The sequence below is a fragment of the Scardinius erythrophthalmus genome, assembly GCF_964197995.2.
Source record: "Scardinius erythrophthalmus genome assembly, chromosome: 21".
NCBI lineage: Eukaryota > Metazoa > Chordata > Actinopteri > Cypriniformes > Leuciscidae > Scardinius > Scardinius erythrophthalmus.
In genome coordinates, this window is record NC_138241.1 from 6,467,398 (window position 1) to 6,489,703 (window position 22,306).

General features: G+C 37.6%; 1 protein-coding gene across 8 annotated transcripts in view; it reads right to left on the reverse strand.

The window, feature by feature from the left end:
* Nucleotides 1-22,306, reverse strand: part of cul9 (cullin 9) — a 49,923-nt gene that overhangs the window by 9,465 nt on the left and 18,152 nt on the right. For 7 of the 8 annotated variants that reach the window (XM_081351397.1, XM_081351395.1, XM_081351401.1 and 4 more), the window contains 25 exons: nucleotides 21,600-21,801; nucleotides 20,387-20,577; nucleotides 20,102-20,298; nucleotides 19,665-19,902; nucleotides 18,962-19,067; nucleotides 18,657-18,884; nucleotides 18,264-18,354; nucleotides 17,379-17,550; nucleotides 16,616-16,721; nucleotides 16,435-16,530; nucleotides 16,150-16,325; nucleotides 15,926-16,059; nucleotides 14,785-14,970; nucleotides 14,550-14,579; nucleotides 13,267-13,397; nucleotides 12,779-12,961; nucleotides 11,485-11,642; nucleotides 11,024-11,222; nucleotides 8,793-8,964; nucleotides 6,202-6,347; nucleotides 5,981-6,110; nucleotides 5,195-5,397; nucleotides 3,798-4,057; nucleotides 1,481-1,853; nucleotides 214-354 (listed from right to left, as the gene is read on the reverse strand). In XM_081351397.1, coding sequence (XP_081207523.1) covers nucleotides 214-354; nucleotides 1,481-1,853; nucleotides 3,798-4,057; nucleotides 5,195-5,397; nucleotides 5,981-6,110; nucleotides 6,202-6,347; nucleotides 8,793-8,964; nucleotides 11,024-11,222; nucleotides 11,485-11,642; nucleotides 12,779-12,961; nucleotides 13,267-13,397; nucleotides 14,550-14,579; nucleotides 14,785-14,970; nucleotides 15,926-16,059; nucleotides 16,150-16,325; nucleotides 16,435-16,530; nucleotides 16,616-16,721; nucleotides 17,379-17,550; nucleotides 18,264-18,354; nucleotides 18,657-18,884; nucleotides 18,962-19,067; nucleotides 19,665-19,902; nucleotides 20,102-20,298; nucleotides 20,387-20,577; nucleotides 21,600-21,801 — 4,249 coding nt within the window. The remainder of the gene's footprint in view (nucleotides 1-213; nucleotides 355-1,480; nucleotides 1,854-3,797; nucleotides 4,058-5,194; nucleotides 5,398-5,980; nucleotides 6,111-6,201; nucleotides 6,348-8,792; nucleotides 8,965-11,023; nucleotides 11,223-11,484; nucleotides 11,643-12,778; nucleotides 12,962-13,266; nucleotides 13,398-14,549; nucleotides 14,580-14,784; nucleotides 14,971-15,925; nucleotides 16,060-16,149; nucleotides 16,326-16,434; nucleotides 16,531-16,615; nucleotides 16,722-17,378; nucleotides 17,551-18,263; nucleotides 18,355-18,656; nucleotides 18,885-18,961; nucleotides 19,068-19,664; nucleotides 19,903-20,101; nucleotides 20,299-20,386; nucleotides 20,578-21,599; nucleotides 21,802-22,306) is intronic. The other variant, XM_081351396.1, reaches the window with a different exon arrangement.

Here is a 22,306-nt window from a genome sequence, read left to right on the forward strand (position 1 = left end):
AGGCGTGTGTGTGTGTATGAGGTTTGTGTGGTGTGGCGTGGCGTCTGTGTGTGTGAGTGTGGCGTGTGAGTGTGGCGTTGTATGAGGTGTGTGGTGTGAGTGTGTGGCGTGAGTGGCATGTGTATGAGGCGTGTGTGTGGTGTGGTGAGGCGTGTTGTGGTGTATGGTGTGTGTGTGTGTGTGTGTGCGTGTGTGTGTTGACCCTGCACATACTTTGGCAATGGTGTCCTTATCAGTGAGGATGTTGTTGAAGAACTTGGAGGTCGGCTGAGCCCGACAGTCTGTGATGGGACAGTCGCAGTTCATGACCAGGTTCTGTTCGATGCGAGCACTGAGGTACTCCTGCCAGCACGACTGATGGGAAACAGAGATGGCATGATAACACAACTGTAAACGCAGTTCAGCATAGCGTCACATGTAGCAAAAGATATTAGGGTATTGACCAATACACACGAGCTATGCTGACATATTAATGAACGTCATCTACTGAATATGGTCTATCTCCCCAAAAATGACTAAACTGAATTTATTCACATGAACATGTCTTTTTCTTCCATGAAAACTGACTAAAGTATTTGTGATCCACTTGCACTAAACAAAACTAAATGCTTCAGAAAATGAGAATATTCCTCCCTCTAATACTCCCCGCATCGGACTAGCAATCGCATCTAGAAAATCATAGATTTACATAAAATATAGGCACTGGAAATCATTCAAAAGTTTGGGGTTGTTAAGAACTGAATGGTTTTTGAAAGTCGTCTCTTATGCTTACCAGGACTGCATTTATTTGATCAAAAATAGGTGTAAAACCATAATATTCAAAAATATTATTACAATAGAGGGGTGCAGGTATGACATCAGAACCCAGACTAATTAGTCGCCTATTTTGCCGCTGGTTCCTTCGAGATTTTCCTATGGGGTTTTGTGATTTAAGTCTAAAATAAAGCATGTGGTAAACACAAGTTGACTATACTTTGATGTTTTGTTCTACAACATATATCGCACGCACACATAGCGAAAATGCAAATTTAGAAGCAGTTATGTTCATTTTGTGTGCAATGTACGTTGTATAACAAAATGTCAAAGTATCAAGTTATGTTTACCTCAGGCTTTATTTTAGACATAAATAAATAAACAACATTATAAAACCCATAGGAATTTTTTTTTTTTTGAATATATTTCAAAATGCAATTTATTCCTGTGATACAAAGCTGAATTTTCAGCAGTCTTCAGTCACATGATCCTTCAGAAATCATTCTAATATGCTATTTTGCTGCTTAAGAATCATTTCTTATCATCATCAATGTTGGAAACATTTGTGCAGTGCAATACTGTGATTCTTAAAAATAAAATAAAAAAATTCATTAAATAATTTATTAAAAAGCAGCATTTATAAAAATAAAATAATAATAAAAAAAAAAATCGTACTGCTCCCAAACTTTTGTATGGTAGTGTATTCTGAGAAGAACCGCACACTCACCCTGCAGCAGTAATGCATGCAGCAGAGCATGGGAGGGGGGTCACTCTCTTTGGACTGGGAAAGGCACACGGGGCATTGGGCCACAGGGCCCGGGGCCGGCTGGGGGTTGCGGATCTTGAGGCCGGCAGCCAGGACCAGGGCGTCTGGGTCGTCAGTGTAGCGCTGGATCAACAAGTCCACGTTCCATTTGCAATGTATGAGCAGATGCTCAGCCCGGTCCAAATCCAGGCTCAGGGTTCCGGCCACCTGCTGGACGGTGCGCTGCATCAGCTGCTTCACCTCGTCCTGAGTCATCGTGCGACCCATGGAGAACAGCACCGCCTCCAGCACGCCGTCCTCCGGGTGCTGCGGGGGAACTATGAGGCCTCCCAGGCTGCAGAGGGAGATACACACACACACACACACACACATAAAACGTCATTATATGGACTTGAGACACATGAGCTTCTCAGGGAAGAGCATTCTGATTCTTAACAGCAGGCCCAGACAGAATCTGCAGACCTTTCCACATTTACACATGGAAACATTAATAGCACTACACTTTCAGTGGTAGCTGAAAGAATTACTAGTTTTCCAATTCTGTGGAACGCTGCAGTGCTGTTCCATGTGGACTTGCTCATTAACATTTATTACCACATAAAAGCTACAGCATTTATCCTCATCAAATATAGATTTGAACTTCCAGATGTTCATCAGTTTTTAATAAGGTACCAACAGAATGATTTCTCTGTATTGATATAAAATCATAAAATTTGTATGAAATATCAGCTTTAAAATGTCAAACTGGCACATCCTTAATAAATTTAGGGATAAAAACCTCTTTTAGATAAGTATGAATGTGTGAATTACAAAATACTGATTCATACAGCTAAATAAAATGATTCATTATTTTTTACATAGAATAAATGAGCAACAAACATGATTGAAAATTTAAAATATCTTTATTTTTTTTATGTATTAAACATAAATGCCTTAAATCACCTTTTTCAACATATCTAGCATATCTATGCTAAAATTCTGTGCTGAAACATAAGTATTTGATTTTTATTTAAAAAAAAGTGGACAAAAAGAACAAATTCTTTAGGTTTAGTTTACCCAAAACGTTATTTTCCAAAAAGAAAGTTCTGTCATCATTTACTCAGATGTTATTCCAAAGCCATAAGACTTTAGTTCATCTTCAAAACACAGATTTAATTTAGTCCTTTATACATATGCTCAAACGCTCTTGTTTGACACGCAGCAACCAATGAGGTTTGTATATCGTCACTCAAGTACAGTTCAGCTGCAATTGACCATAGTTGATGTGCATTGATCAATGTTTATATGTGAATAAACGCCTAAATCTTCAGAAGATTTGGATTAAACCACTCAATTAATATCACTTCCTTTTATTATGTTATTCTGAACTTTTACTGAGTACATGAAAGTTTTAGTTACATGGACTTTCAATGGAGGGAGATTAAAATATAATATAATATAAAATAAAAAAATCTTCATTTGTGTTCCGAAGACAAAGGAAAGTCTAATGGGTAAATGACTGAATGCACTAACCCTTCAACTACGGCACAGGCAGGAAATGAGCTGCCTTCAATCCACTGATGATCACAAATGTTAGTGCTATTTAAAATAAGAAAAAGAGCATCTCTTAAGGCATTCCATTGGCCGTCGCCAACATTCGCACTGACCCATGAGGAATGGACTAGATCTGTCCTTGCGTAGGTCATAGTTAGTGCAACTGCAGAAGTTAAATCAGATCAAAACAGTTAAAGTAAAGACAAGCAGCAAAACACTTCCTGTGCCAACGTGAAAATCCTGCCTCACACACAAACTGATCTGAGAACTAGTGAGCTGCCTTGCTGTCTACCTTCTATGGCACACATAACCTCTTGAATGATTTGAATGCTCTACATGGGCAGCAGCTCCACATACCCCACAAATAGCTCTCTGCATGAGACACTCAACACACAACTGATTCCAACAGTGTTTGATGTTAGTTAACGACAAAACATAGTTATTCATGCTGCACATCTTGCTAAATAGCATCATGAGCACGTGCGTCTAGGTAGGCAGCTCACTAGGTTTTGGAATGGAGCAGCACACACAGGAAATTTGAAGAGCTTACAAAAACAAACAAAAGAAACCGGACAGACAAGCTACTCGCCCGACGAGAGCAACTGTTTGGCATCAGTGCATCTCTCGTTTTCAGAAAAAGAAAAGCCCTGAGAAGGGAGGGGAAAAACTTCAATGAAAGCCACGTTCTTCGCCTCCTTTCTTGCACGCGGGTCTAGGGTTCAAGGGTTAAGGGTCATCAGCACACCTGGTGTCGGCATTGCTGCCGCCGCTGCTTGCGGAGGTTTTTTTCCCGTCGATCTTAAAGGAGAACTGCGCCTGGCCCTTTCTAGGTGTGGTCGGGTCCTCCATCAAGAACTCCACGATGTGTGGGCTTTCCTCGTTGCGTCGAAGGTAGCCTTTGTTGAGGACATGCATGATGCAGGACAGCACGTCAGTCGTGCTGCAGCTGAAGCGAACCGAGGAGCGAGTGCGATCCGCCTCCTGCTTCTGACACCTGTCCAACACCTGCAACAGCACAAGGGACACGCAAGAGCACACTCATCTTCAGTTACATGTGTCAGGTGTTTCAATGATCACATTTGTTCATAATTATAAAATCAAAAGATTATATTTTATATTAAAAACAATAGTCTGCTTTCAAGAATATTGATATAAGAATATAAATTTAAATTATGACAATTTTCGTGAAAATTACATTTTTTTGTGTAAAAATCAGTTAAATCAGAATCAAAAGCACTACAACAAATGCTATCATTATGTAAATACTTTTCTATTTGAATATTTTCTTTTCTTCTTGCATTACAGTAAGGAGATTTTTTTACATTACAGTAATAATAATAATAATACAAAGGAAAATTAGGCCCTATGAAATGGGTTTAATTTTCTTCCAAATTACACTAAAAAATGCTGGGTTGTTTTAACCCAATTTTAGGTTAAATATGGACCAAACATTGGGTTAAACAGCTGGGTCTGTCCATATTTGACCCAAATTTGGGTTAAAACAAGCCAGCATTTTTTAGAGTGTACGTTTAAATTTTTTTGGATTCAGTTTTTTTTTTTTTTTTTTTTTTGGGATTTACTGTACAACAGTAATATATTTCTGGCAAGTTAAGCTGAACCTTTATTTTGATGGGTTGCGGTGAAGACCTTTGAGTTTCTTAGTTTATGATATGATTTTTTTATCAAATGAAACGGTAAAAAAGTGACTCTCAGAGTGGCTCTGGAGATGAAGTTCATGCATTCATGTTCTCATATAATGAGGCGGCAGAGGCTGAAAACACAGCGAGCGTCACACGTGCTTCAGTGTGTGTGTTGTGTTGTAAATTAAACCGCGCGCCTGCACCATTCATTCATACAGAGATGCAGAACTATAGACACTATATCGCAATTTGATTAAGTGTACTGACATGCTTTTTATTTGTTCAGCAAACATTTGACAAATTCCAGGTTGTACAGTCAATTCAGTTTTTATGACTGGATTCCGCGAGTACTAAAACAGGTCTCAAGCAAAAAAAATCTCTTGATTTTGCCATGAACTATGATCTGATTCTGGACATGATCTTAACATGTTTATTAGTATTGTTTTTATTAACCAAAGGGCAGCCTATAGGTCATGCACTCTTTTGCAGATCCATACTTTACCTTAAACACCAAATTGTCAATATGCATCTCCTTCTCATTCTTCATGATCTGCACAATGAGACAGTAGACGTAGTTCCTCTTCCTCTCTAGTGTGAGTGCAGCATCTTCATCCACATTCAGGTAGGTCTGCCTGGGAAGCAGGTAATGGTAACCGTGTTTGTCGGAGCTCTGCGAGAGGGACTTCTTGTTCAATCTCAGGACCCCTGAAAAGACCATCACAGTGCTTTTTCAATTCAATTCAAAAGCATTTTTGTTCATTCAGAATTCAATACTCAGTGACTCAATTCAGCAATCAAAAATACAGTAAAACCGCAATATTATTAGGATTATGTACAATTACAATTTAAAATAATTTTCTATTTTAATATAGTCAGTTGAATTTTCAGCATCATCACTCCAGTCTTCAGTGTCACATGAGGCTTCAGAAATCATTCTAATATACTGATCTGAAGCCTAACTATTATTGATTATTTATAATTATTGAGCTTCAAATTGAATTTGCCATCACAGGAATAAGTTACATTTGAAAATTAATTCAAATAGAAAAGTTATTTTAAAAAGTATTTCACAATAATTTTAAACAATATTTCACAACAAATATTTTTGATAAAAAAAAAAAACTTAATTATTTTAAAATTTAGACCAGTAGTGAATATGATTCTTAAAATACTTCCCCTATTGTATCCAAAGTGAGAAGAAGAAACTTATTTAAGAATCGTATTTCAAAATCAAGGAGGATTTTTATTGGATGCGGCTTCTCATTTTGTTATTACGAGTTCTCCTCACCTTTCATGGGGTCCTCGCTGCAGTCGGTGTGCGTGAGAACCCCCTCCTCTGCAGTGAGAGGTTTGAGGGCATGGCTCAGCATAGCGGGTGAGAGACCCGTGGCCTGTTGCAGCATCTCCACACTCACATCCTGCAGAACAGCAAAGAAGTGAACACTTCTGAAGCTAGCTCATATTAAGATTCATATCACACCCAGGTATGCATTGATCTTGAAAGAATACCTCATGTTGGTTGAACTGTAGCAGGATGTACATCTGCAGAGTGGAGACGTAGAGAGTGCAGGAGCCGAACTGAAGCTCAGCATGACCGAGCCACGTCCACTGCAGCCGGCGGGGCTTACTGTGGGTCAAGCTGTACATGCGCTGACCTGCAGGAGAGAGAACGCATACAGATGAACATTCAAACTACAACAGAATCACCAGATTAAATGCCTGCATTGCAAGACATACCATATCAGCAGGGTTTGAAATTAACTTTTTCACCCACCGGCCATTTTGGCTACTAAATGTTTAACCCATTGTGCATCCTTGAGGACATTTTTGTCCTTTTCAGTTTTGTTTTTTTGATCACTTTGCCTGTGTTAATGCTAACTGCATAAAATTTGGCACAGGTGTGTATTTTTATTGGAATCTATTTTGCACTATTTACACAAAATACTTCCTCTTAGCGCCTTTTGGACAAAAATGTCCCCATTGAAACCCATTAAAACTGCATTTTTTAATCCCTGTGACGTTTAACTATAAAATGATGCAATCTTTTTTAATAGGCTTTCATTCTGTTGGCAAGGCTTCAAAATTGACATTTTTACAATTTTTTATCAGATGGTGCCATTTTTTCAGGTTAGGCCTATAAAGCAAATACTCGCTTTATTCCTGTTTTCTGCTTCGGCATATTATAGAGCAAACTGGATAAATTATGCAACGATAATTGTGTGGGTGTGTTGGTATGGATGTCTAAGTGTGGTTTGTATGTGTGTAATAAAATAAAAAGTGTGTTTGTGTGCTTGTAATATTTCAGAGAGAAAAACTCAACTGCAAATCAAAAATCCAATCACTGTGTTCACCAGTTGAGCTTTGCTGGGATCCAATGGGGAAAGTCTGGTACTGCGCCCAAACAAAATCTTACTGAAAGCTCTTTTTTTTTTTAGATATCATCCTCAAATTCGGAACACAACCTGTTTAGATTTATGGCTTTGAATTTATATCAGTTTTAGAGTTCCAAATGTTTCATAAAATACATATTTTATATAAAATATGGATTATAATGTTCATAAATATTTTTTCATAAACTTAAACTTCTATAACATTTTTTTGGTTGCACTTTTTTCCAATTTTTTCACTTCAACAACAATCTGCCAAGGGTCTTCTTTAAAATGAGACCAAACTTAAGTATTTGCTCCCAAGCATAACATTTTTATGAGAGTTTTTTGACTTGGCCATTTTTGTCCCTTTTGGACCTATGTGTAAGTTTTTTCTTTTTTTTAATGTTAACTGCATTAATTTTGGCACAGGTGTCTATTTTTATTGTAATTTTACTATTTCACCCCTATTTCATTTAAAAAAAATTTTTTGCACTAGTTACACAAAATACTTATTTATATTTTATATAAAATATTGATTATAATGTTCATAAATATTTTTCATAAACTTAAACTTCTATAACATTTTTTTGGTTGCACTTTTTTCAAAATGTTCACTTCAATAACAATCTGCCAAGGGTCTTCTTTAAAATGAGACCAAACTTAAGTATTTGCTCCCAAGCATAACATTTTTATGAGAGTTTTTTGACATGGACATTTTTGTCCCTTTTGGACCTATGAGTAAGTTTTGTTTTTTTGTTAATGTTAACTGCATGAATTTTGAGCTATTTATAGAGCCAGTTGGATAAATTATGCAATGATAATTGTATGCGTGTGTTGGTATGGATGTCAGAGTGTGGTTGGTATGTGTGTTATAAAAAAAAAAAGTGCATGTGTGTGTTTGTAGTATTGAGAGAGAAAAACTCAACTGCAAATGACAAAGCCAATCACTGTTCACCAGTGGAGTTTTGCTGGGATCCAATGGGGAAAGTTTGGTACTGTGCCCAAACAAAATCTTACTGAAAGCTCATTTTTTGAGATATCAACCTCAAATTTGGAACACAACTTATTTAGATTTATGGCTTTGATTTTCTAGCCGTTTTAGAGTTCAACTTGTTTCATAAAATATATATTTGATATAAAATAATATTCAGAAATAATTTTCATAAACTTAAACCTATATAACTTTTTTTTTTGATTTACTTATAAAAAAAATTACTTCAGCAATAATCTGCCAAGGGTATTCTTTAAAATGATACCAAAGTTAAGTCTGTGCTCCCAAGCTTCAACTTTTTATGACAGTTTTTTGACATGGACATTTTTGTCCTCTTTGGACCTATGAGTAACTTTTTTAAATTGATGCACAAGGGTTAAGTTACCGGCCATTCAGAACTTTTACCATTACAAATTGTATATATACATATACATACACATACATATACATATACATATATACACATATACACACACATATATACATAAATATACATATAAATTCTGCGCAATACGCTGTATTTAATATCATGATGACTCACGAGTTGAGTATTTGTGCTAAATCTGTGCAGATTTGGCTTACACGAACTTCCCCATCAAAGTGAGTAAACATAATAACATGCCAAATTGGCTAGTGATTTGACAGCGTTACCCGCCATAGTTGATTTTTACCCACATTTGGCAGGTTGGCGGGTGTTATTTTCAAACCCTGCGTATCAGTACAGTGGAATTTCAACTAACCGTTGGAGTAAAACTCTGTGAATTCAGCCAGGTAATTGCAGAGTTGAGCAGGGAAGTGTTTGCTGGGGTCCTCGAGGTAGCAAGGAGCTGACACAACCCAGCAACGTGGGGACAAAACCAACACTTTCACGTCACTCTCTTCCTCGGGTTCAGACACGTCTTCATCCATCATCTGATCAAAACACGATGAACAACAAAATGTACTATTGTCATTTAAAAGGACCAAGTGATTCTACAACAGGGATGGGCAACTCCAGTCCCCGAGGGCCACTCTCCTGTTCAGCTCCAACGCTAATCGAACATACCCAAAGACAATTTATATGAGACATGCCACTTCCTCAATCCTCAATACAACTATATAAGGAAAACCCGTAACGGCAAACATGGCGGTTGTATGCACATGTCCCGCCCCTCCCGCTGGAAAGCCAATCATCTGCTTTTAACAGTCAGCAGCTGACCACTAAGGAGCGCATGTACAGTGACGTGACATAACTGCCATATTCAACCTGTGCTTTCGCGCTGTGGCTGGCGCTGAGCCAAAGACGGACGCGCTCAGCGCTTGTCATAGGCTCTATCACAACTGTTCAGTGTTTTAACCACATAATGTTTATTTTAGGTTTCAGACATTTAAATACATATAATTGTTTAAGTGCTTGGCACAACACCGGCATTCTGGATAGAGACGTAAATGAAGTTTGGTGTCCTGAACGTGAACCCTTGCGCATGCGTAGTAAAGGTATAACCTGTCGGGAAAAAGGCATTTTAAACCTTATTTTGGGGCAAAGTAATCAAACATTTTCAGCGATTTTTATCATATTTTACTGCTGTTTCTATACATGCAGTTTTTATGTCCCAGTGACCAGTGAAAGTGCAGTTCTGACTCTCTGCCCATTCATTTAGATAGGAGCCTGGTCTTGTTAGTCCGAAATAGCTGCCCGGAGGCGTTGCCAAGATGGCGGCCGAGTGGCACGACTTGCCTAAAAGGACTTTGACACACCTTAACAAGATGTCTTCAGGATTACTAGAAAGCTACAGGCAGGTGAGCTTTTATCAGGATTGAAGGTAAACTCTGCAGGACCGAAGTTGTTCATCCCTGTTGTTAGAACAGTTTCCCAAACCTGTACTGGGGACCCCCCCTCACCACTTCACATTATGGATGTCTACCTCATCTAAAGGCCAATTCACACCGCACCGTCAGATGGCAACAGACACTACACCAGGTTTTGCCAGATCAGCGTGTCTGATCACCCCCTGTTGGGGTCTGTTGGAGCTTGTTTTTGCTGATTGATCATGGTCAATCAGAATTTGAAAATATCTGAGAAGTGACGTGCTGTAATCCAGTGTTGATCTGCGTCTGTCGGTTCAGTGTGAATTGGCCTTAACATGTCTGATTAAACTCATTAGTAGAGACAGCAAGACGTGAATTGGGTGTTCAGTGGTGGGGGGTTCTTCAGGACAGGAGTGAAAAGCATGGTAGCTTGTTTCCATAATGGAATAAAAACAAAACAAAAACAGCCACAATTATGACTTTTTTCCTCACGATTGTGACTTTATATCTCACAAGTCTGACAGAAAAGTCAGAACTGCGGTATATAAACTTGCAACTACTGGAAAAATGTTCAGAATTGTGAGATTAAAAAGTCGCAGTTACCTTTTTTTATTTTGTGGTGGAAACATACTATAAGAAAGTCTCTTGGCATCATGCTAACATTTATGTTGCCAGCAAATTTTAGTGCAGGTAATATAAAAAAAACTAAGACAAGGAAGCTAATAAGAGTTTTTTTTAAAACATTTATGATACAAGCCCTCATGTTTTATAGAGCTGTCAATGTAATACTTATGAGCTCTGACACGTCACTGTCCTTCACTGACTACCTTATGCAACTGTCATGATAATGTCAGGTATGTAAAATATTTAAAGTGACTCCCATGAGCGCAGAATTGTGACAAATGTTGATCTGGAGTGACATAAGCCGCATTAATTCTGATATGACTGCGGTCGCATTGCAAAACATCCGACTTATATCAGATTCAGGACCACATATGTGGAAAGTGGCACAAATTGGAATTGAAAATATCAGATTCCATGTGGTTTGTGCTGTTCACACTGTCATGAGAAAAACAGATCAGTCACATGCGAGCCAAAAAAACCTAAAACAAAAAAAAGTGCCTTAACCAGCGATACAATATTTGCCATTTCATCGCTTGCATAAGATTGTTTTATTAGTCACCTCCTCAAAGTCCTCCAGGTTTTTGTCCAGCTGCTGTAGACGGTAAAGATGAAACTCCTGTTGAAGCTCCTCAGATTCACTGAGGTTGGTCAGCATCTGCTGTGGAAACCGGTTTGGAAAGCAGGTACCGATATGCTCAACCACGGCGGTCTCCAACCACACCTTCCCCTGACCCAACAACCGATCACCCAGATAGTACCTGAACACAGACGAACGAATGTGCAACGTGAAAAACGTAGTGAACAGAACCATATTAATAGCCTGCATTTTCCCAGAGAAATTTTCTTGAGCCTTGATATTTAATCTACTGGTCAGCAATGGCTGTTTGGAAGATAAAATAATTCAGCTGACTGGGGGGTAAAACAATTAATATAGCAAATATTATAAAAATGTAGAGGAATATTTAGATAATTGTTTTAACAATATCGCTCCGCCCTAGTTAGCAGCAGCTGTTCTCACACCTGTAAAAATGCTCGAAGGTGTTGGCCAGCTCCAGACCGGAAAGGAACAGCATGGGCTCCATAAACTGCTGAAGCTGGTTTAAGGTGTCCACATTCCCAGAGTCCCCTCCACTTTCCTGGATCATCTTGTCGATGTACTGCGCAAACCGTTCACTTACCTTCAAGGAAGTTATTGAATAAATAAATTAAATGACAAGAAATTCAAACTCTCATTGCAATGGAAAACATCTTAAATGGTCCAAAAATAGTCTTTAATATAAAAATATTAAATGTATTACAGTACAGGCCAAAAGCTTGGAAACATTTCTATTTTTAATGTTTCTGAAATAAGTTCTTATGCTCATCACGCCTGCATTTATTCGATCAAAAATCGAAAAAAATTCAAAATTCAATCAAAAAAAAAAAAAACAGTAATATTGTGAAATATACTATTTTAATGAACTTTAAAATATAATTTATTTCTGAGATGCAAAGCTGAATATTCATCAGCCATTACTTCAGTCTTCAGTGTCAAGATACTTCAGAAATCATTCTAATATGCTGATTTGATAGTTGGTTATTATCAATGTTGGAAACAGTTGTGCTGCTTAATATTTTTTTGGAACCTGTGATACTTTTTTCAGGATTCATTGATGAATAAAAAGTCAAAAAGAGCAGAATTAATTCAAAATAGAAATATTTTCAAACAATATAAATGTTTACTATCACTTTTCTACTAATTTAACATCCTTGCTGAATAAAAATAGAATTTTCTTTAAAAAATAGAAAAAGAATTCACTGCCCCCAAACTTTTGAACGGTAGTGTATATTGTTACAAAAAATTAAACTTTTTATTCATCAAAGAATCCTGAAAAAAATACTAAGTAGCACAACTGTTTCCAACATTGATGATAAATCAGCATATTATAATGATTTCTAAAGGATCATACGACACTGAAGACTGGAGTAAAGCTGCTGAAAAATCAGCTTTTCATCAAAGAAATAAATTATATTTTAGTGTATTAAAATAGTAAACCATTATTTTATGGTTTATTACATTAGTAATATTTCACAATAACCATTTTTTCTGTATTTTTGATCAAATAAATGGAAGCCTGATGAGCATAAGAGACTTCTTTCAAAAACATTACAAATAGTAGTTCCCAAACTTTTGACCGGTACTGTATAAAATATTAATATATTTTTTTTTTATTTACATTTACATTTAAAATAATACATTTTAAATAATATTAACATAAAAAAATATATAAACAATTTTTTTTAGTATTCAACAAGTATTCCCTTGTTGACTCACATGCATAGCGGTGAGAATGGAGAGCTGGAGCAAGGCAGCAGAAAAGCCCTGGCGGAGAGCAAGCACAAAGGCCGTGTGCTGGCCAAACAGTTCCTCCATCGCATTCTTCAGCCGGAGGAACATTCCCCTGTAGCGCTCTACGAAGTCAGAGAGGCTGCATGTCGAATCTAGGAAACACTTTACCTGGAAAGAGCCAAACAAAAGTCCACCAGAATTATAGGAATTGATAGGCATGATTTGCATTTGTACAGTTCATTTTAGGTTTAGATACACAGATAATCATCAACATCTTTTTATTCAAGTAACCCGAAACATGTACATGTGTAGTTTGTGCCGTAGGCCTCGGCAGTAAATTCCACACATTTTTGTAGGATTAGTCACTTGCTTGTTCAAGTTTTCTGACTACTTTCATTATTCTTTCATCTACCAACTAAAAGGGTAGTAGCTCCTTTTAACACATTTTGCCAAAGTTTAAATAAATGTCTAACCTGTCGCTGAACGACACCCTGCCAGCACAGAGCAATGCCTGCGATGCTGCTAGTATTCTTCACTTTTGGTTTGGTAGTGGATGAAGTTGAGCTTACAACATTTGTTTCCTTATTCTTTCCCTCTTTACCATCTGCAATACAATAAAAGCACATAAATACTCTTGACAAGTTACTGCAAATGTCAAAAGAATGTTCACTCATATAAAATGGCTACCAACTAAACATCAGCAAAAGCAATCTGCCAGCAATTCGGGTTGCACAATCACAGATATTGTGATTCTCAATATGAGCTGCAATATGAAAAACATCTCATGTGTTTGTTGCTTGGATATCAAGACGAACTAAAGCATGAACTATATTTAAACCGCAGCTTTCATGGTCACGTGTGTGTTCAAATACTGCAAATGTCCAATTCCCGTTTATCTCCAAAATGAGTCATGTAATATGGGTGTGTGATATAAAAAAATGCAAAAGACTGATGTTTAATTAAACCTTTAGTTTGCATGTGCTGCACACTTCAAAGTGAACGGGCGGCATTTTTTTGTCTACTACACATTTTCTAAGCATGACGATACGGTGTCTCAAAGCAGCTCTCAAATCTGCTCGCTTCATATCTAACTGGGGAGGTGGAAAGTTTGTTTTGCTTTACAAACTACAAATCTAATGTGACTGGACCACAGAAAAGGAGGAGTTGACTGCATGTCATTGATTTGGAATAACAGGAACATAAAAAAAAAAAGTCAACTAAAAATAGAAAAAGGATTTCAGTAAAAAGTGTTTTGCATTGTAAATTTTGACTGGGTTGAATTTTGAGGTCTGAGTTTGGTTCTTGTAAAAAGACTGGCAGCAGAATGTGGGGAAAACATGACTCATTTTGGAGATAAACGGAAATTGGTCATTTGCAGCATTTGACAACATGTGACCATGAAAGTTTCAATATAGTTCATGCTTTTTTCCCTTCATATCTTGAAATCCAAGCAACAAATACATGTTTTTCATATTGCAGTTCAAATTGAGAATCACAATATTTGTTACAACAAATAACAATTTTGAGTGGATTATCGTTAGCAAATTGTGCAGCCCTACCAGCAATTTCAATAAGAAGCCAGAGGAATTAAACAAAACAAATAAAAAGACAGCAGAACTAAATAGAAATAAATAAAAAGGCATTTCATCATGGTTAGTTTGAAGTTGAGCTGAGCAGATGGATGGGGTGCTGCAAAATACATAAAATGAAGTCAAAGAAAAAAATAAATAACATTAGCTCCTACACTATTACTTACTCTTTAAATCTCGGCTTCTGTTGATACCTTCTGAAAACAAGAAAAATACCTTGAAATAAAGCTTTCATTCAACACAATCTACAGAAGGTGGTTTAAATTCTGGATTACCAGAAAAGACTTACAAAACAGGACCACCAAATATACAAATATGTCTCGACTCACACACATAAAAGTAACCCACAGTAGTGGCACTCCAGTCTTTAGAAGGAACTATTGTAGTTTTGAAGCCACTCACTGGATTTGATGGGAGGTTTGAGCTCTTCTGTATCAACTGTGCTGGTGTCCACATGAACAAGCAAATGAGTGAGACGCCGCACACGAGAGTTGAAGATGGAGGCTGAGCTCTTACACCTCTTGGAGGATTCAGCGTTCTCTAAATACTCATTCATCAACCAAGACAGAGGGCTGAGAGTAGAAGTCTCTGTTATAAAGAAGAATATAAGAAGTTTAAAGGGGTCCTATTATACTTTTTTACATTATCAACTTTCTTTAGAGTGTAAGGGTACTGTTTGAGCATGGAAAAAGGTCTGGAAAGTTACAAAAGTACAAATTATTCTCTATATGATTGTCACAGTTCCTGAACTCCCTGAAACGCCTCCATTGTAGCATTGAGCTTTCTTCTGGGAACAAACACGTCGCAATATTCCTCATTAGAATAATTCCCACCCAAGGGATATGCCAAAAAAAGCGATGAGGCCCGGTTGAGTAATTTCACATATTTTGTCTTTCAATAATTCAAGAACCTTTTCATTTATATGGCTGTTTTCAAGGGTTTTCCAGGACTTAAACTTCAAAACCTCAAATTCAAGCACTTTAAGCACTTTGTATGAACCCTGAAGAGACATTTCCGAAACATGCTCAGAGTGGTTGACCAATGACACACTAACAGCCGACCAATCATCGCACATTACTCTTTTCGGAAAAAGGGCTTCATAGAGACAACAATGTTGCAACAATGTAAAATATGGTGAAAACTAATGTCTTTTTTTTAACATTCAAGCCTATTCTAGTAGATGAACTTCATAGGCTACTTTCATAGCCTATGAAAAACTATTCTAGTAGACCCTAAAAATAAAATCAAGACTTTGTAAAATGCCATAAGAGGCCCCCTTAAATCCAAATCACACTTGAAAATAACATGGACCACCTACAGTTTATATTACACATGGAGATCCCAGATTGATCAAGCACATTTGAAAATGAAACTTTTTTTCAGTGTCAATATATTATTGTGGTATGATATATTTCACATTAACCCTTCCCTGGAAAAACAAAACAAAAACAGTGGTTTGTCGCTTTTTTATATATCCATTAGGCGGTCTCTTCCTGTCTAAGTGGGCAGCACTTGGCCAGAAGAAAATTGGAGCAGACATTACCTGAGATGGTGATGCTCTGTACGATGGGGGTTATGAGAGCTTCCCAGCAGGTTCGGCCTAAAGCCTCTGCGGCCTCAGCGTCAGGAAGGAAGCGGTCAGCAAACATCTGCTCATGTTTCAGGGCACTGTTTAACCTGAAGCCCAGAGAGAGATGCACATAAATATCAGAGGTTTTCACAAACGTTCTGCTCTATAAATGAAATAACTATGGCAGCAGATCTCACTTGTTAAAGAGCTGCAGCAGCTGGTTCTTGTCCTCCAGGATCTCCTGGCACCAGGTGTGAGCTTTTGTAGTATAGAAGAGATAAGTGCGGCAGCACAGCTGCTCCTTAAACACCGGCCAGAAAGTGGGCTTTGGCCCCAGAACCTCAAACCCATGCACTCGTGTATCAATGCCACCCTGTTGACAGGAAGGAAAACAATTTGTAAGAGAGGTGGAATAGAGAGTATCTCAGGCTGTATGTTCAATTTCAGGTAAATTCTGTCACAATTCATTCAATATGTCTGACCTGTTGACATCTTTTGACTCTGATCTGAATGATGGGCCAGAAACGAGTCATATTCTCCAGCAAAACCACATGGCTGGCGGAGGGTGCCACGTTTACCTGTTTAACACACACACAAAAAGTATCATCTTAATGTGCAGTATGTAATCATCAGATGTAAGATGAATGAGAAGGGCTTTCTCACCGTGTTGAGTTCAGTATTGATGTTTGTGGGATCATCTCCCCCTAGAACTACAATCCGAGCTGGCATGTAACTCGAGTCCTCACTGGCTACAAGCACGGTCAACTGCCTGTGAATGAAGAAAATGTTTGTTTTTTTATCAGTTCCAGTGACAGAAATTAATGTTTCCATTTAGGGGCAATTCTTGCCCCCTTAAACTGATTTACAGGTGCAATTTATTTTAACCTCTGTAAGGGCAAAATTGTCTCACCATATTAAACGTGTCACTTTCAATTTAATCAATAAATTCAATTAGTATAAGACACTACGGAGCTGTTATAAATAATGTTGTGAGATAAAGGTTTTAAATATAATATTTTGAATTTTAAAAAAAAGTCACTGAATCATTCATTCAACCAATACATTAAAAAAATGTGGTTCATCAAGGAATGAAACATCATCTGCTGGGCTTTTGTTCTGTAACTATTTTTGTAGCTGAAATTGGGCAAAAACAGACAACATTGACAACACTGGTGTCACTTAATATCAACTTCTTGTTTATTGAACTGTTGTATAAAACCAATATTACATTTTGCTTGATATTTAGGAAAAACAGCACTTATGTGATTACTGCTTAGCTATATCATATGCTATTAATATATAACATTATAATATATAAATTAATTCATAAAATCACATAGGAAAATTTTGTTGCCACTTTATCTAGGCTTTGGGGCATTTTTGCATCAAAATGACACTGAAATGAAGAGAAGCTAAGCCAGCATACCTGATGACCACCCCTTTATGCATGTAAATGTTGATAAAGTGGGAGCCAGTACAGCCGTTAGATTCCCAGTAGGTTTTGGGGTTTTTGTCTGTCAGCTTGTTAGCCCGATGGTGATTAGAGGAGACCTCCACCTTCTCCCAGCATTTGTCCTCTTTCAGTTCCACACTGGAGCCTGAAAAAAACATCACAACAATTCAACTAAATCCTAGGGAACTGTGATAGTTATACCTAAACTGGAACTAATAACATAGCATGGTTATACTAAGCAACTGTTTTAAAGGACTATTTTTTTAAATCAATATAATCAGCCAAACAAATCATTGTTTCCACAATATCAAAATTTATGTCCAAAAACAGATTTTAGGCAAAATGTCAGATCTTTTCTTTTCTATACAACAATGTGCATGTGATTTCTCACACAAAGTTACATTCTGATTTCAAAAAAATTATAATTCATGATAAAACGGAATTATCAACATATGTTTTCTCCTATATTATGACATACATCAGTGTGTAACAGATTATAGAAAAAGAACAAAGTAGGCTCTACCCATTGGTTGTTGATTAGGCTTTGAGATTGAAAGAAAAAGATTGGATGGATGAATCTTTCACATTAAGATCTATAATATGCTTTTACAAAATCAATGCCTACTTTAGGGTTTTGTGGCACTTTTTTCTTACTATAAAAACAGGTCACATGTATAAAAAAACAGCTCTGACTTTCTGCCTAACTTGTGTTTCATGGAGAGAGAGAGAGAGAAAAAAAAGGTACGTTCAGAAAGACATGAGAGTGAGTAAATGAGTGAATAAATGATTTCATTTTTGGTGAACTATTGCTTCCTTTAATGACTACACTTTACATCAGTAAATGTTTTATGAACAAACCTTGGCACAAGTTCCGCAGGAACACATCAAAGAAGGGAATATTGATGGGCTGATGGCTGCGACGATGCTCTTCAATCTGACCAAGGACCATCTAAAGATGCAGATACGGAGTATGTAATTAAACGAACCTCAGACAAATGTCTTATTTACACTGATAGTCTAACAAACCATTAAAAATGTCATCATTATGTTTTAGGAATTGACCATGTAATAACATGCTGTTTATGTAAACGCCTTCTAACATAAGGAACAAGTCTGTTTAAGGTCAGGTAAACCAGAAACCAGCGGAATTATATAGGGATTCCTTAGTCTAATCGGTAGACTGGTTGTTCAGGTAATTCACTAACTAGTACTTTTTGCAAAAATCTATTTTTGAACAGGCCTACTTTATACCTGTATGCACCCCGCCAACACACTGGTGGTCATTTTCTTGTAGAGGCTGGCGTACTTCTCACAGTCAGTGATCAGGTCTCGCAGCTCTGTGACCATGAGGAGGCTGGTGCTGTGTTTGTCCAGGGCTTTGAGAAGAGCCTCTTTGGTGCCCAGCCGACACATCACAACAGCATAGTCTTTATTCAAAGAGGCAAGTCGATACAAGAAGCGGATGAACTGCTGTACGACCTGAATGCGGAAAAAAGCGCAATGAAATACTAGCATTATGAAATCATGATCTTATAAAGCTTAAGTAAGAAAAGTACCTCTCTGTCACTGACAAAGGCGGTCATAGATGACAGGCAAGGCTCAATACTCTCATGCCACGGCAACAGATCCTCCTGGTAGTTATCCAAGAATTTGTTCAAAATCCTGTTAAATATAAAAGAGTTACTATCATTGGCAAATAAAGCAATATCACTACTACAATCAAGAACAATACAAAGACAAGTAAACAGTCAGTAATAAAATAAGAACATATAAACACATTTGCAATAGCAGAAATAACAGATGAACAGAAATCGAAATATAATGTAATCAAAATGTACAAAAACACTGCATTGTTTTTATAAAATATAGATCAATCCTTAAAGTTACAAAAGTTATTCAGTCAAGATCAATGAGTGATTTTCTTTGTCCTTCGCAGTTGTTTGATTAACATTAAGCACACAGACGTCAGTAGGTTTATTAGGCTGCTGTCACTTTAAGATCTAAGCACAGATCCAATATACTGTTACACGTGTTTTCTTTCTCAACTGTTTACGTTCACATTAGACAAACACTCTTTACAAGGATATTTTGCAAAATATTTAAAATATATTTATTTTAAAAATTATTTTATATAAAAAAATCTTTGATTTTAGGGTCAAAAATGACCGAGACATGTTTTTTGTGAGTGCAACCACCTCAAAGTAGCTTGAAATATCTGTTATTTATAACCTACTTATGTTTAAGACCTTTAAAGCTCACCTAAGGATGGAAAGCTGAACCGCCCGATCCGCTCTGTGCTGGTCCAGGAGGCGGATGAGGTCCTGGAAGGTGTCTCTGCTGCGAGTTACCTCATTTCTCTCTTCCTCCAGCTGGGAGGCGTCGTCGCAGAGCAGCTGCTCCAGGGTCAGTATTACCTCTTTGGTGGCCGGCATTTCCTTCAGACTCACCACCAACATCTTTAGCTCTGTGTCTTTAAAGTCATGCTCTTCTTGAGACTCTACAGAGGCAAACAATGCTGCATGTTATTCAAAACGAGGTACAAACATTTGTATCCCAAGTCAAGAGGAAATGTTTTTGTTTTATTAACATACTGCTTATTACACCGCCGTGGTAATCACAGGGTTTGGGATTTTTCAAAAGCATCTAAATTAAAGCAATTAAATTTAGCAGGCAGTTGCAATAATGCATGATGATACCTTTTTTCTCCAGTTTGTGGACCATGGAGATGTGGTTGAGGGCGATGATGGCTAGCATGCTGTGATGATTCTGAGCAGAAAGGCACTTCTTCAGCGTGGCACTGACATTGCAGGCGACTAGTTGCTCCGCCAGACTCTTGTGGCTGGAAATCAGCATGATGATGACCAGCAGCCCGTTCCGCACAGACAAACCACAGCTGCTTAAATCACAGTAGAAAAACTAATGTGAATTCCGTCAATTCAGTCAATCATGCTACATCTAAAACATAATTTCAAACCTCTTACCCCGTTGTGCCGAGCATGAGGTCAATGGCAGAAGGGATGGCACACAGGAGTCCTTTGGAGCCTTCTGGTGTAGCAGAGCCTATGCTTGCAAAAATCTCCAGCATCATCTGAGTGCCAGACTCAGAAAGGGGTAGACATGCACCCACACTGCGGGGGTCATGTTTACTGGCACCTGTGATGACCTTCAGAGTCTGAGAGACAAAAATGTATATTCATCATCACTCTGAAGTTTCAATAGTTCTGTATCCATAAAGGTATATTTGCAGTGTACTGTATGTGCCTCAAAAAGACTCTGCTAATCAGATAAGAGGATCGTAAGAAAAGTCATTATTATGGCTCAGATTCCACTTAAGTATCATAGGTGCATAAGTCACATTTTATTATTACATTCAGAAATAAAAATGAAGCATTTACAATCATTATAAGCACTATCGAGAGAGTCGAGTTCCAGTGGAAGGGTGGCCTATGATGTAGCTCATCTTCTCTTACATAGAAATCCACAGTCATTTTTCTTTAAAACTTATCTTTTAAGATTTCTAATTCGTAACAGACATTTTGTTTTGCTCCATCCTCTGTGCTTCCGCGTTCGTCAATCCTCACCCAAGTTTACGCTACGTGTACGTCATACATCGGGTCAGAGGTCACCCTTCTACTGGAAGTCAACTCTCATAAATGTGTGTACACCCAGGATGGATTAATTTTTCATTTTTGGGTGAACTATTCCTTTAAAGCAAAACTAAAACTACCGCTCACATTTTGTAACAAATTCAAATGTTTGCACGACATTAAATGCATTATAGCAGCATGTTTCAGATGATTAAAAAACTGCAACTTATATTCCAGAAAGAAGTACTTTTTTTTCTAGGGGTGAGGGGTTGCCCAGTCTTCTTATTCAGAATCAGATTTTTTAATTGGAGAAAAAACAAAACAAAAAAAAAACATTAAAAGAAAACAAATTTAAAACACACAGGCAAACTCTTTTTATCATGTAAATAGTTAAGTGCAAGAAGTGCAAGACAAATCTGCCATATGAATAGCACTATAATGAGGACACTATTGTAAGAGAATATTTTAAATTCTTTGTGCTTTAGTTGCCTGTTACGGGAAGAGCACATCCACAACGGGAGTTAACACACAGTTCTAAAAGACTGCATGAACAATGAAATTCTCACAGCCTTAAAGGCATAAACACGTCACAAGAATCCCCACTCACCGCCAGTGCGATCTGCTGCACGTGTATACAGGCCGGATACTCCTGCATGCAGCACAGGACGGCTTTAACACCGCCCTCTGTGGCGAAGGAGACCCTCCACTCGTATTTCAGCATCAGACTGCGGGTCAGCAACAGCGCAATCACAGCGTTCTGCTTGGGCTGACTGCCAATCATCTCCACCAACATCTTTAAGACTTTGTCACTGGAAAAAGAAAAAGTAGTTATTTTAAAACTTTTTCTGATCTAAACTAATAATAATGTAACTTTCATTACAGTTTATGGAATGTAATTTATAACGCATTGCATGTAGACAATCCACCCTTTTCAAAAAAAAATTATAACGCTTTATTTTAGTGTCCTCGTCACACGTTACATGTTGTTACTGTAGTAATAACAGTAAATTACGCATAATTACATGCAACTAGCTCTAAACCAAACCCTAATTCTCACTGTATAGTAAGTACTAGGGATGCACTGAATATTCGGCCACCGAAAATTTGCGGCCGAAAATGGCCCAAAAGTGCATTTTCGGTTTTCGGCCGAAAGACTTTTATCACCGAAACAATACGGCCGAAATGTTGTGATGACGCAAACAGCAGACACCGCGACCTGCACGTGCTTGTCTGAAGCAACATTACATATCTGCGGAGTGGACGTATTTAAATATATCTAAGAGTGACCCACGGAGAGCGATTTTCAAAACACAG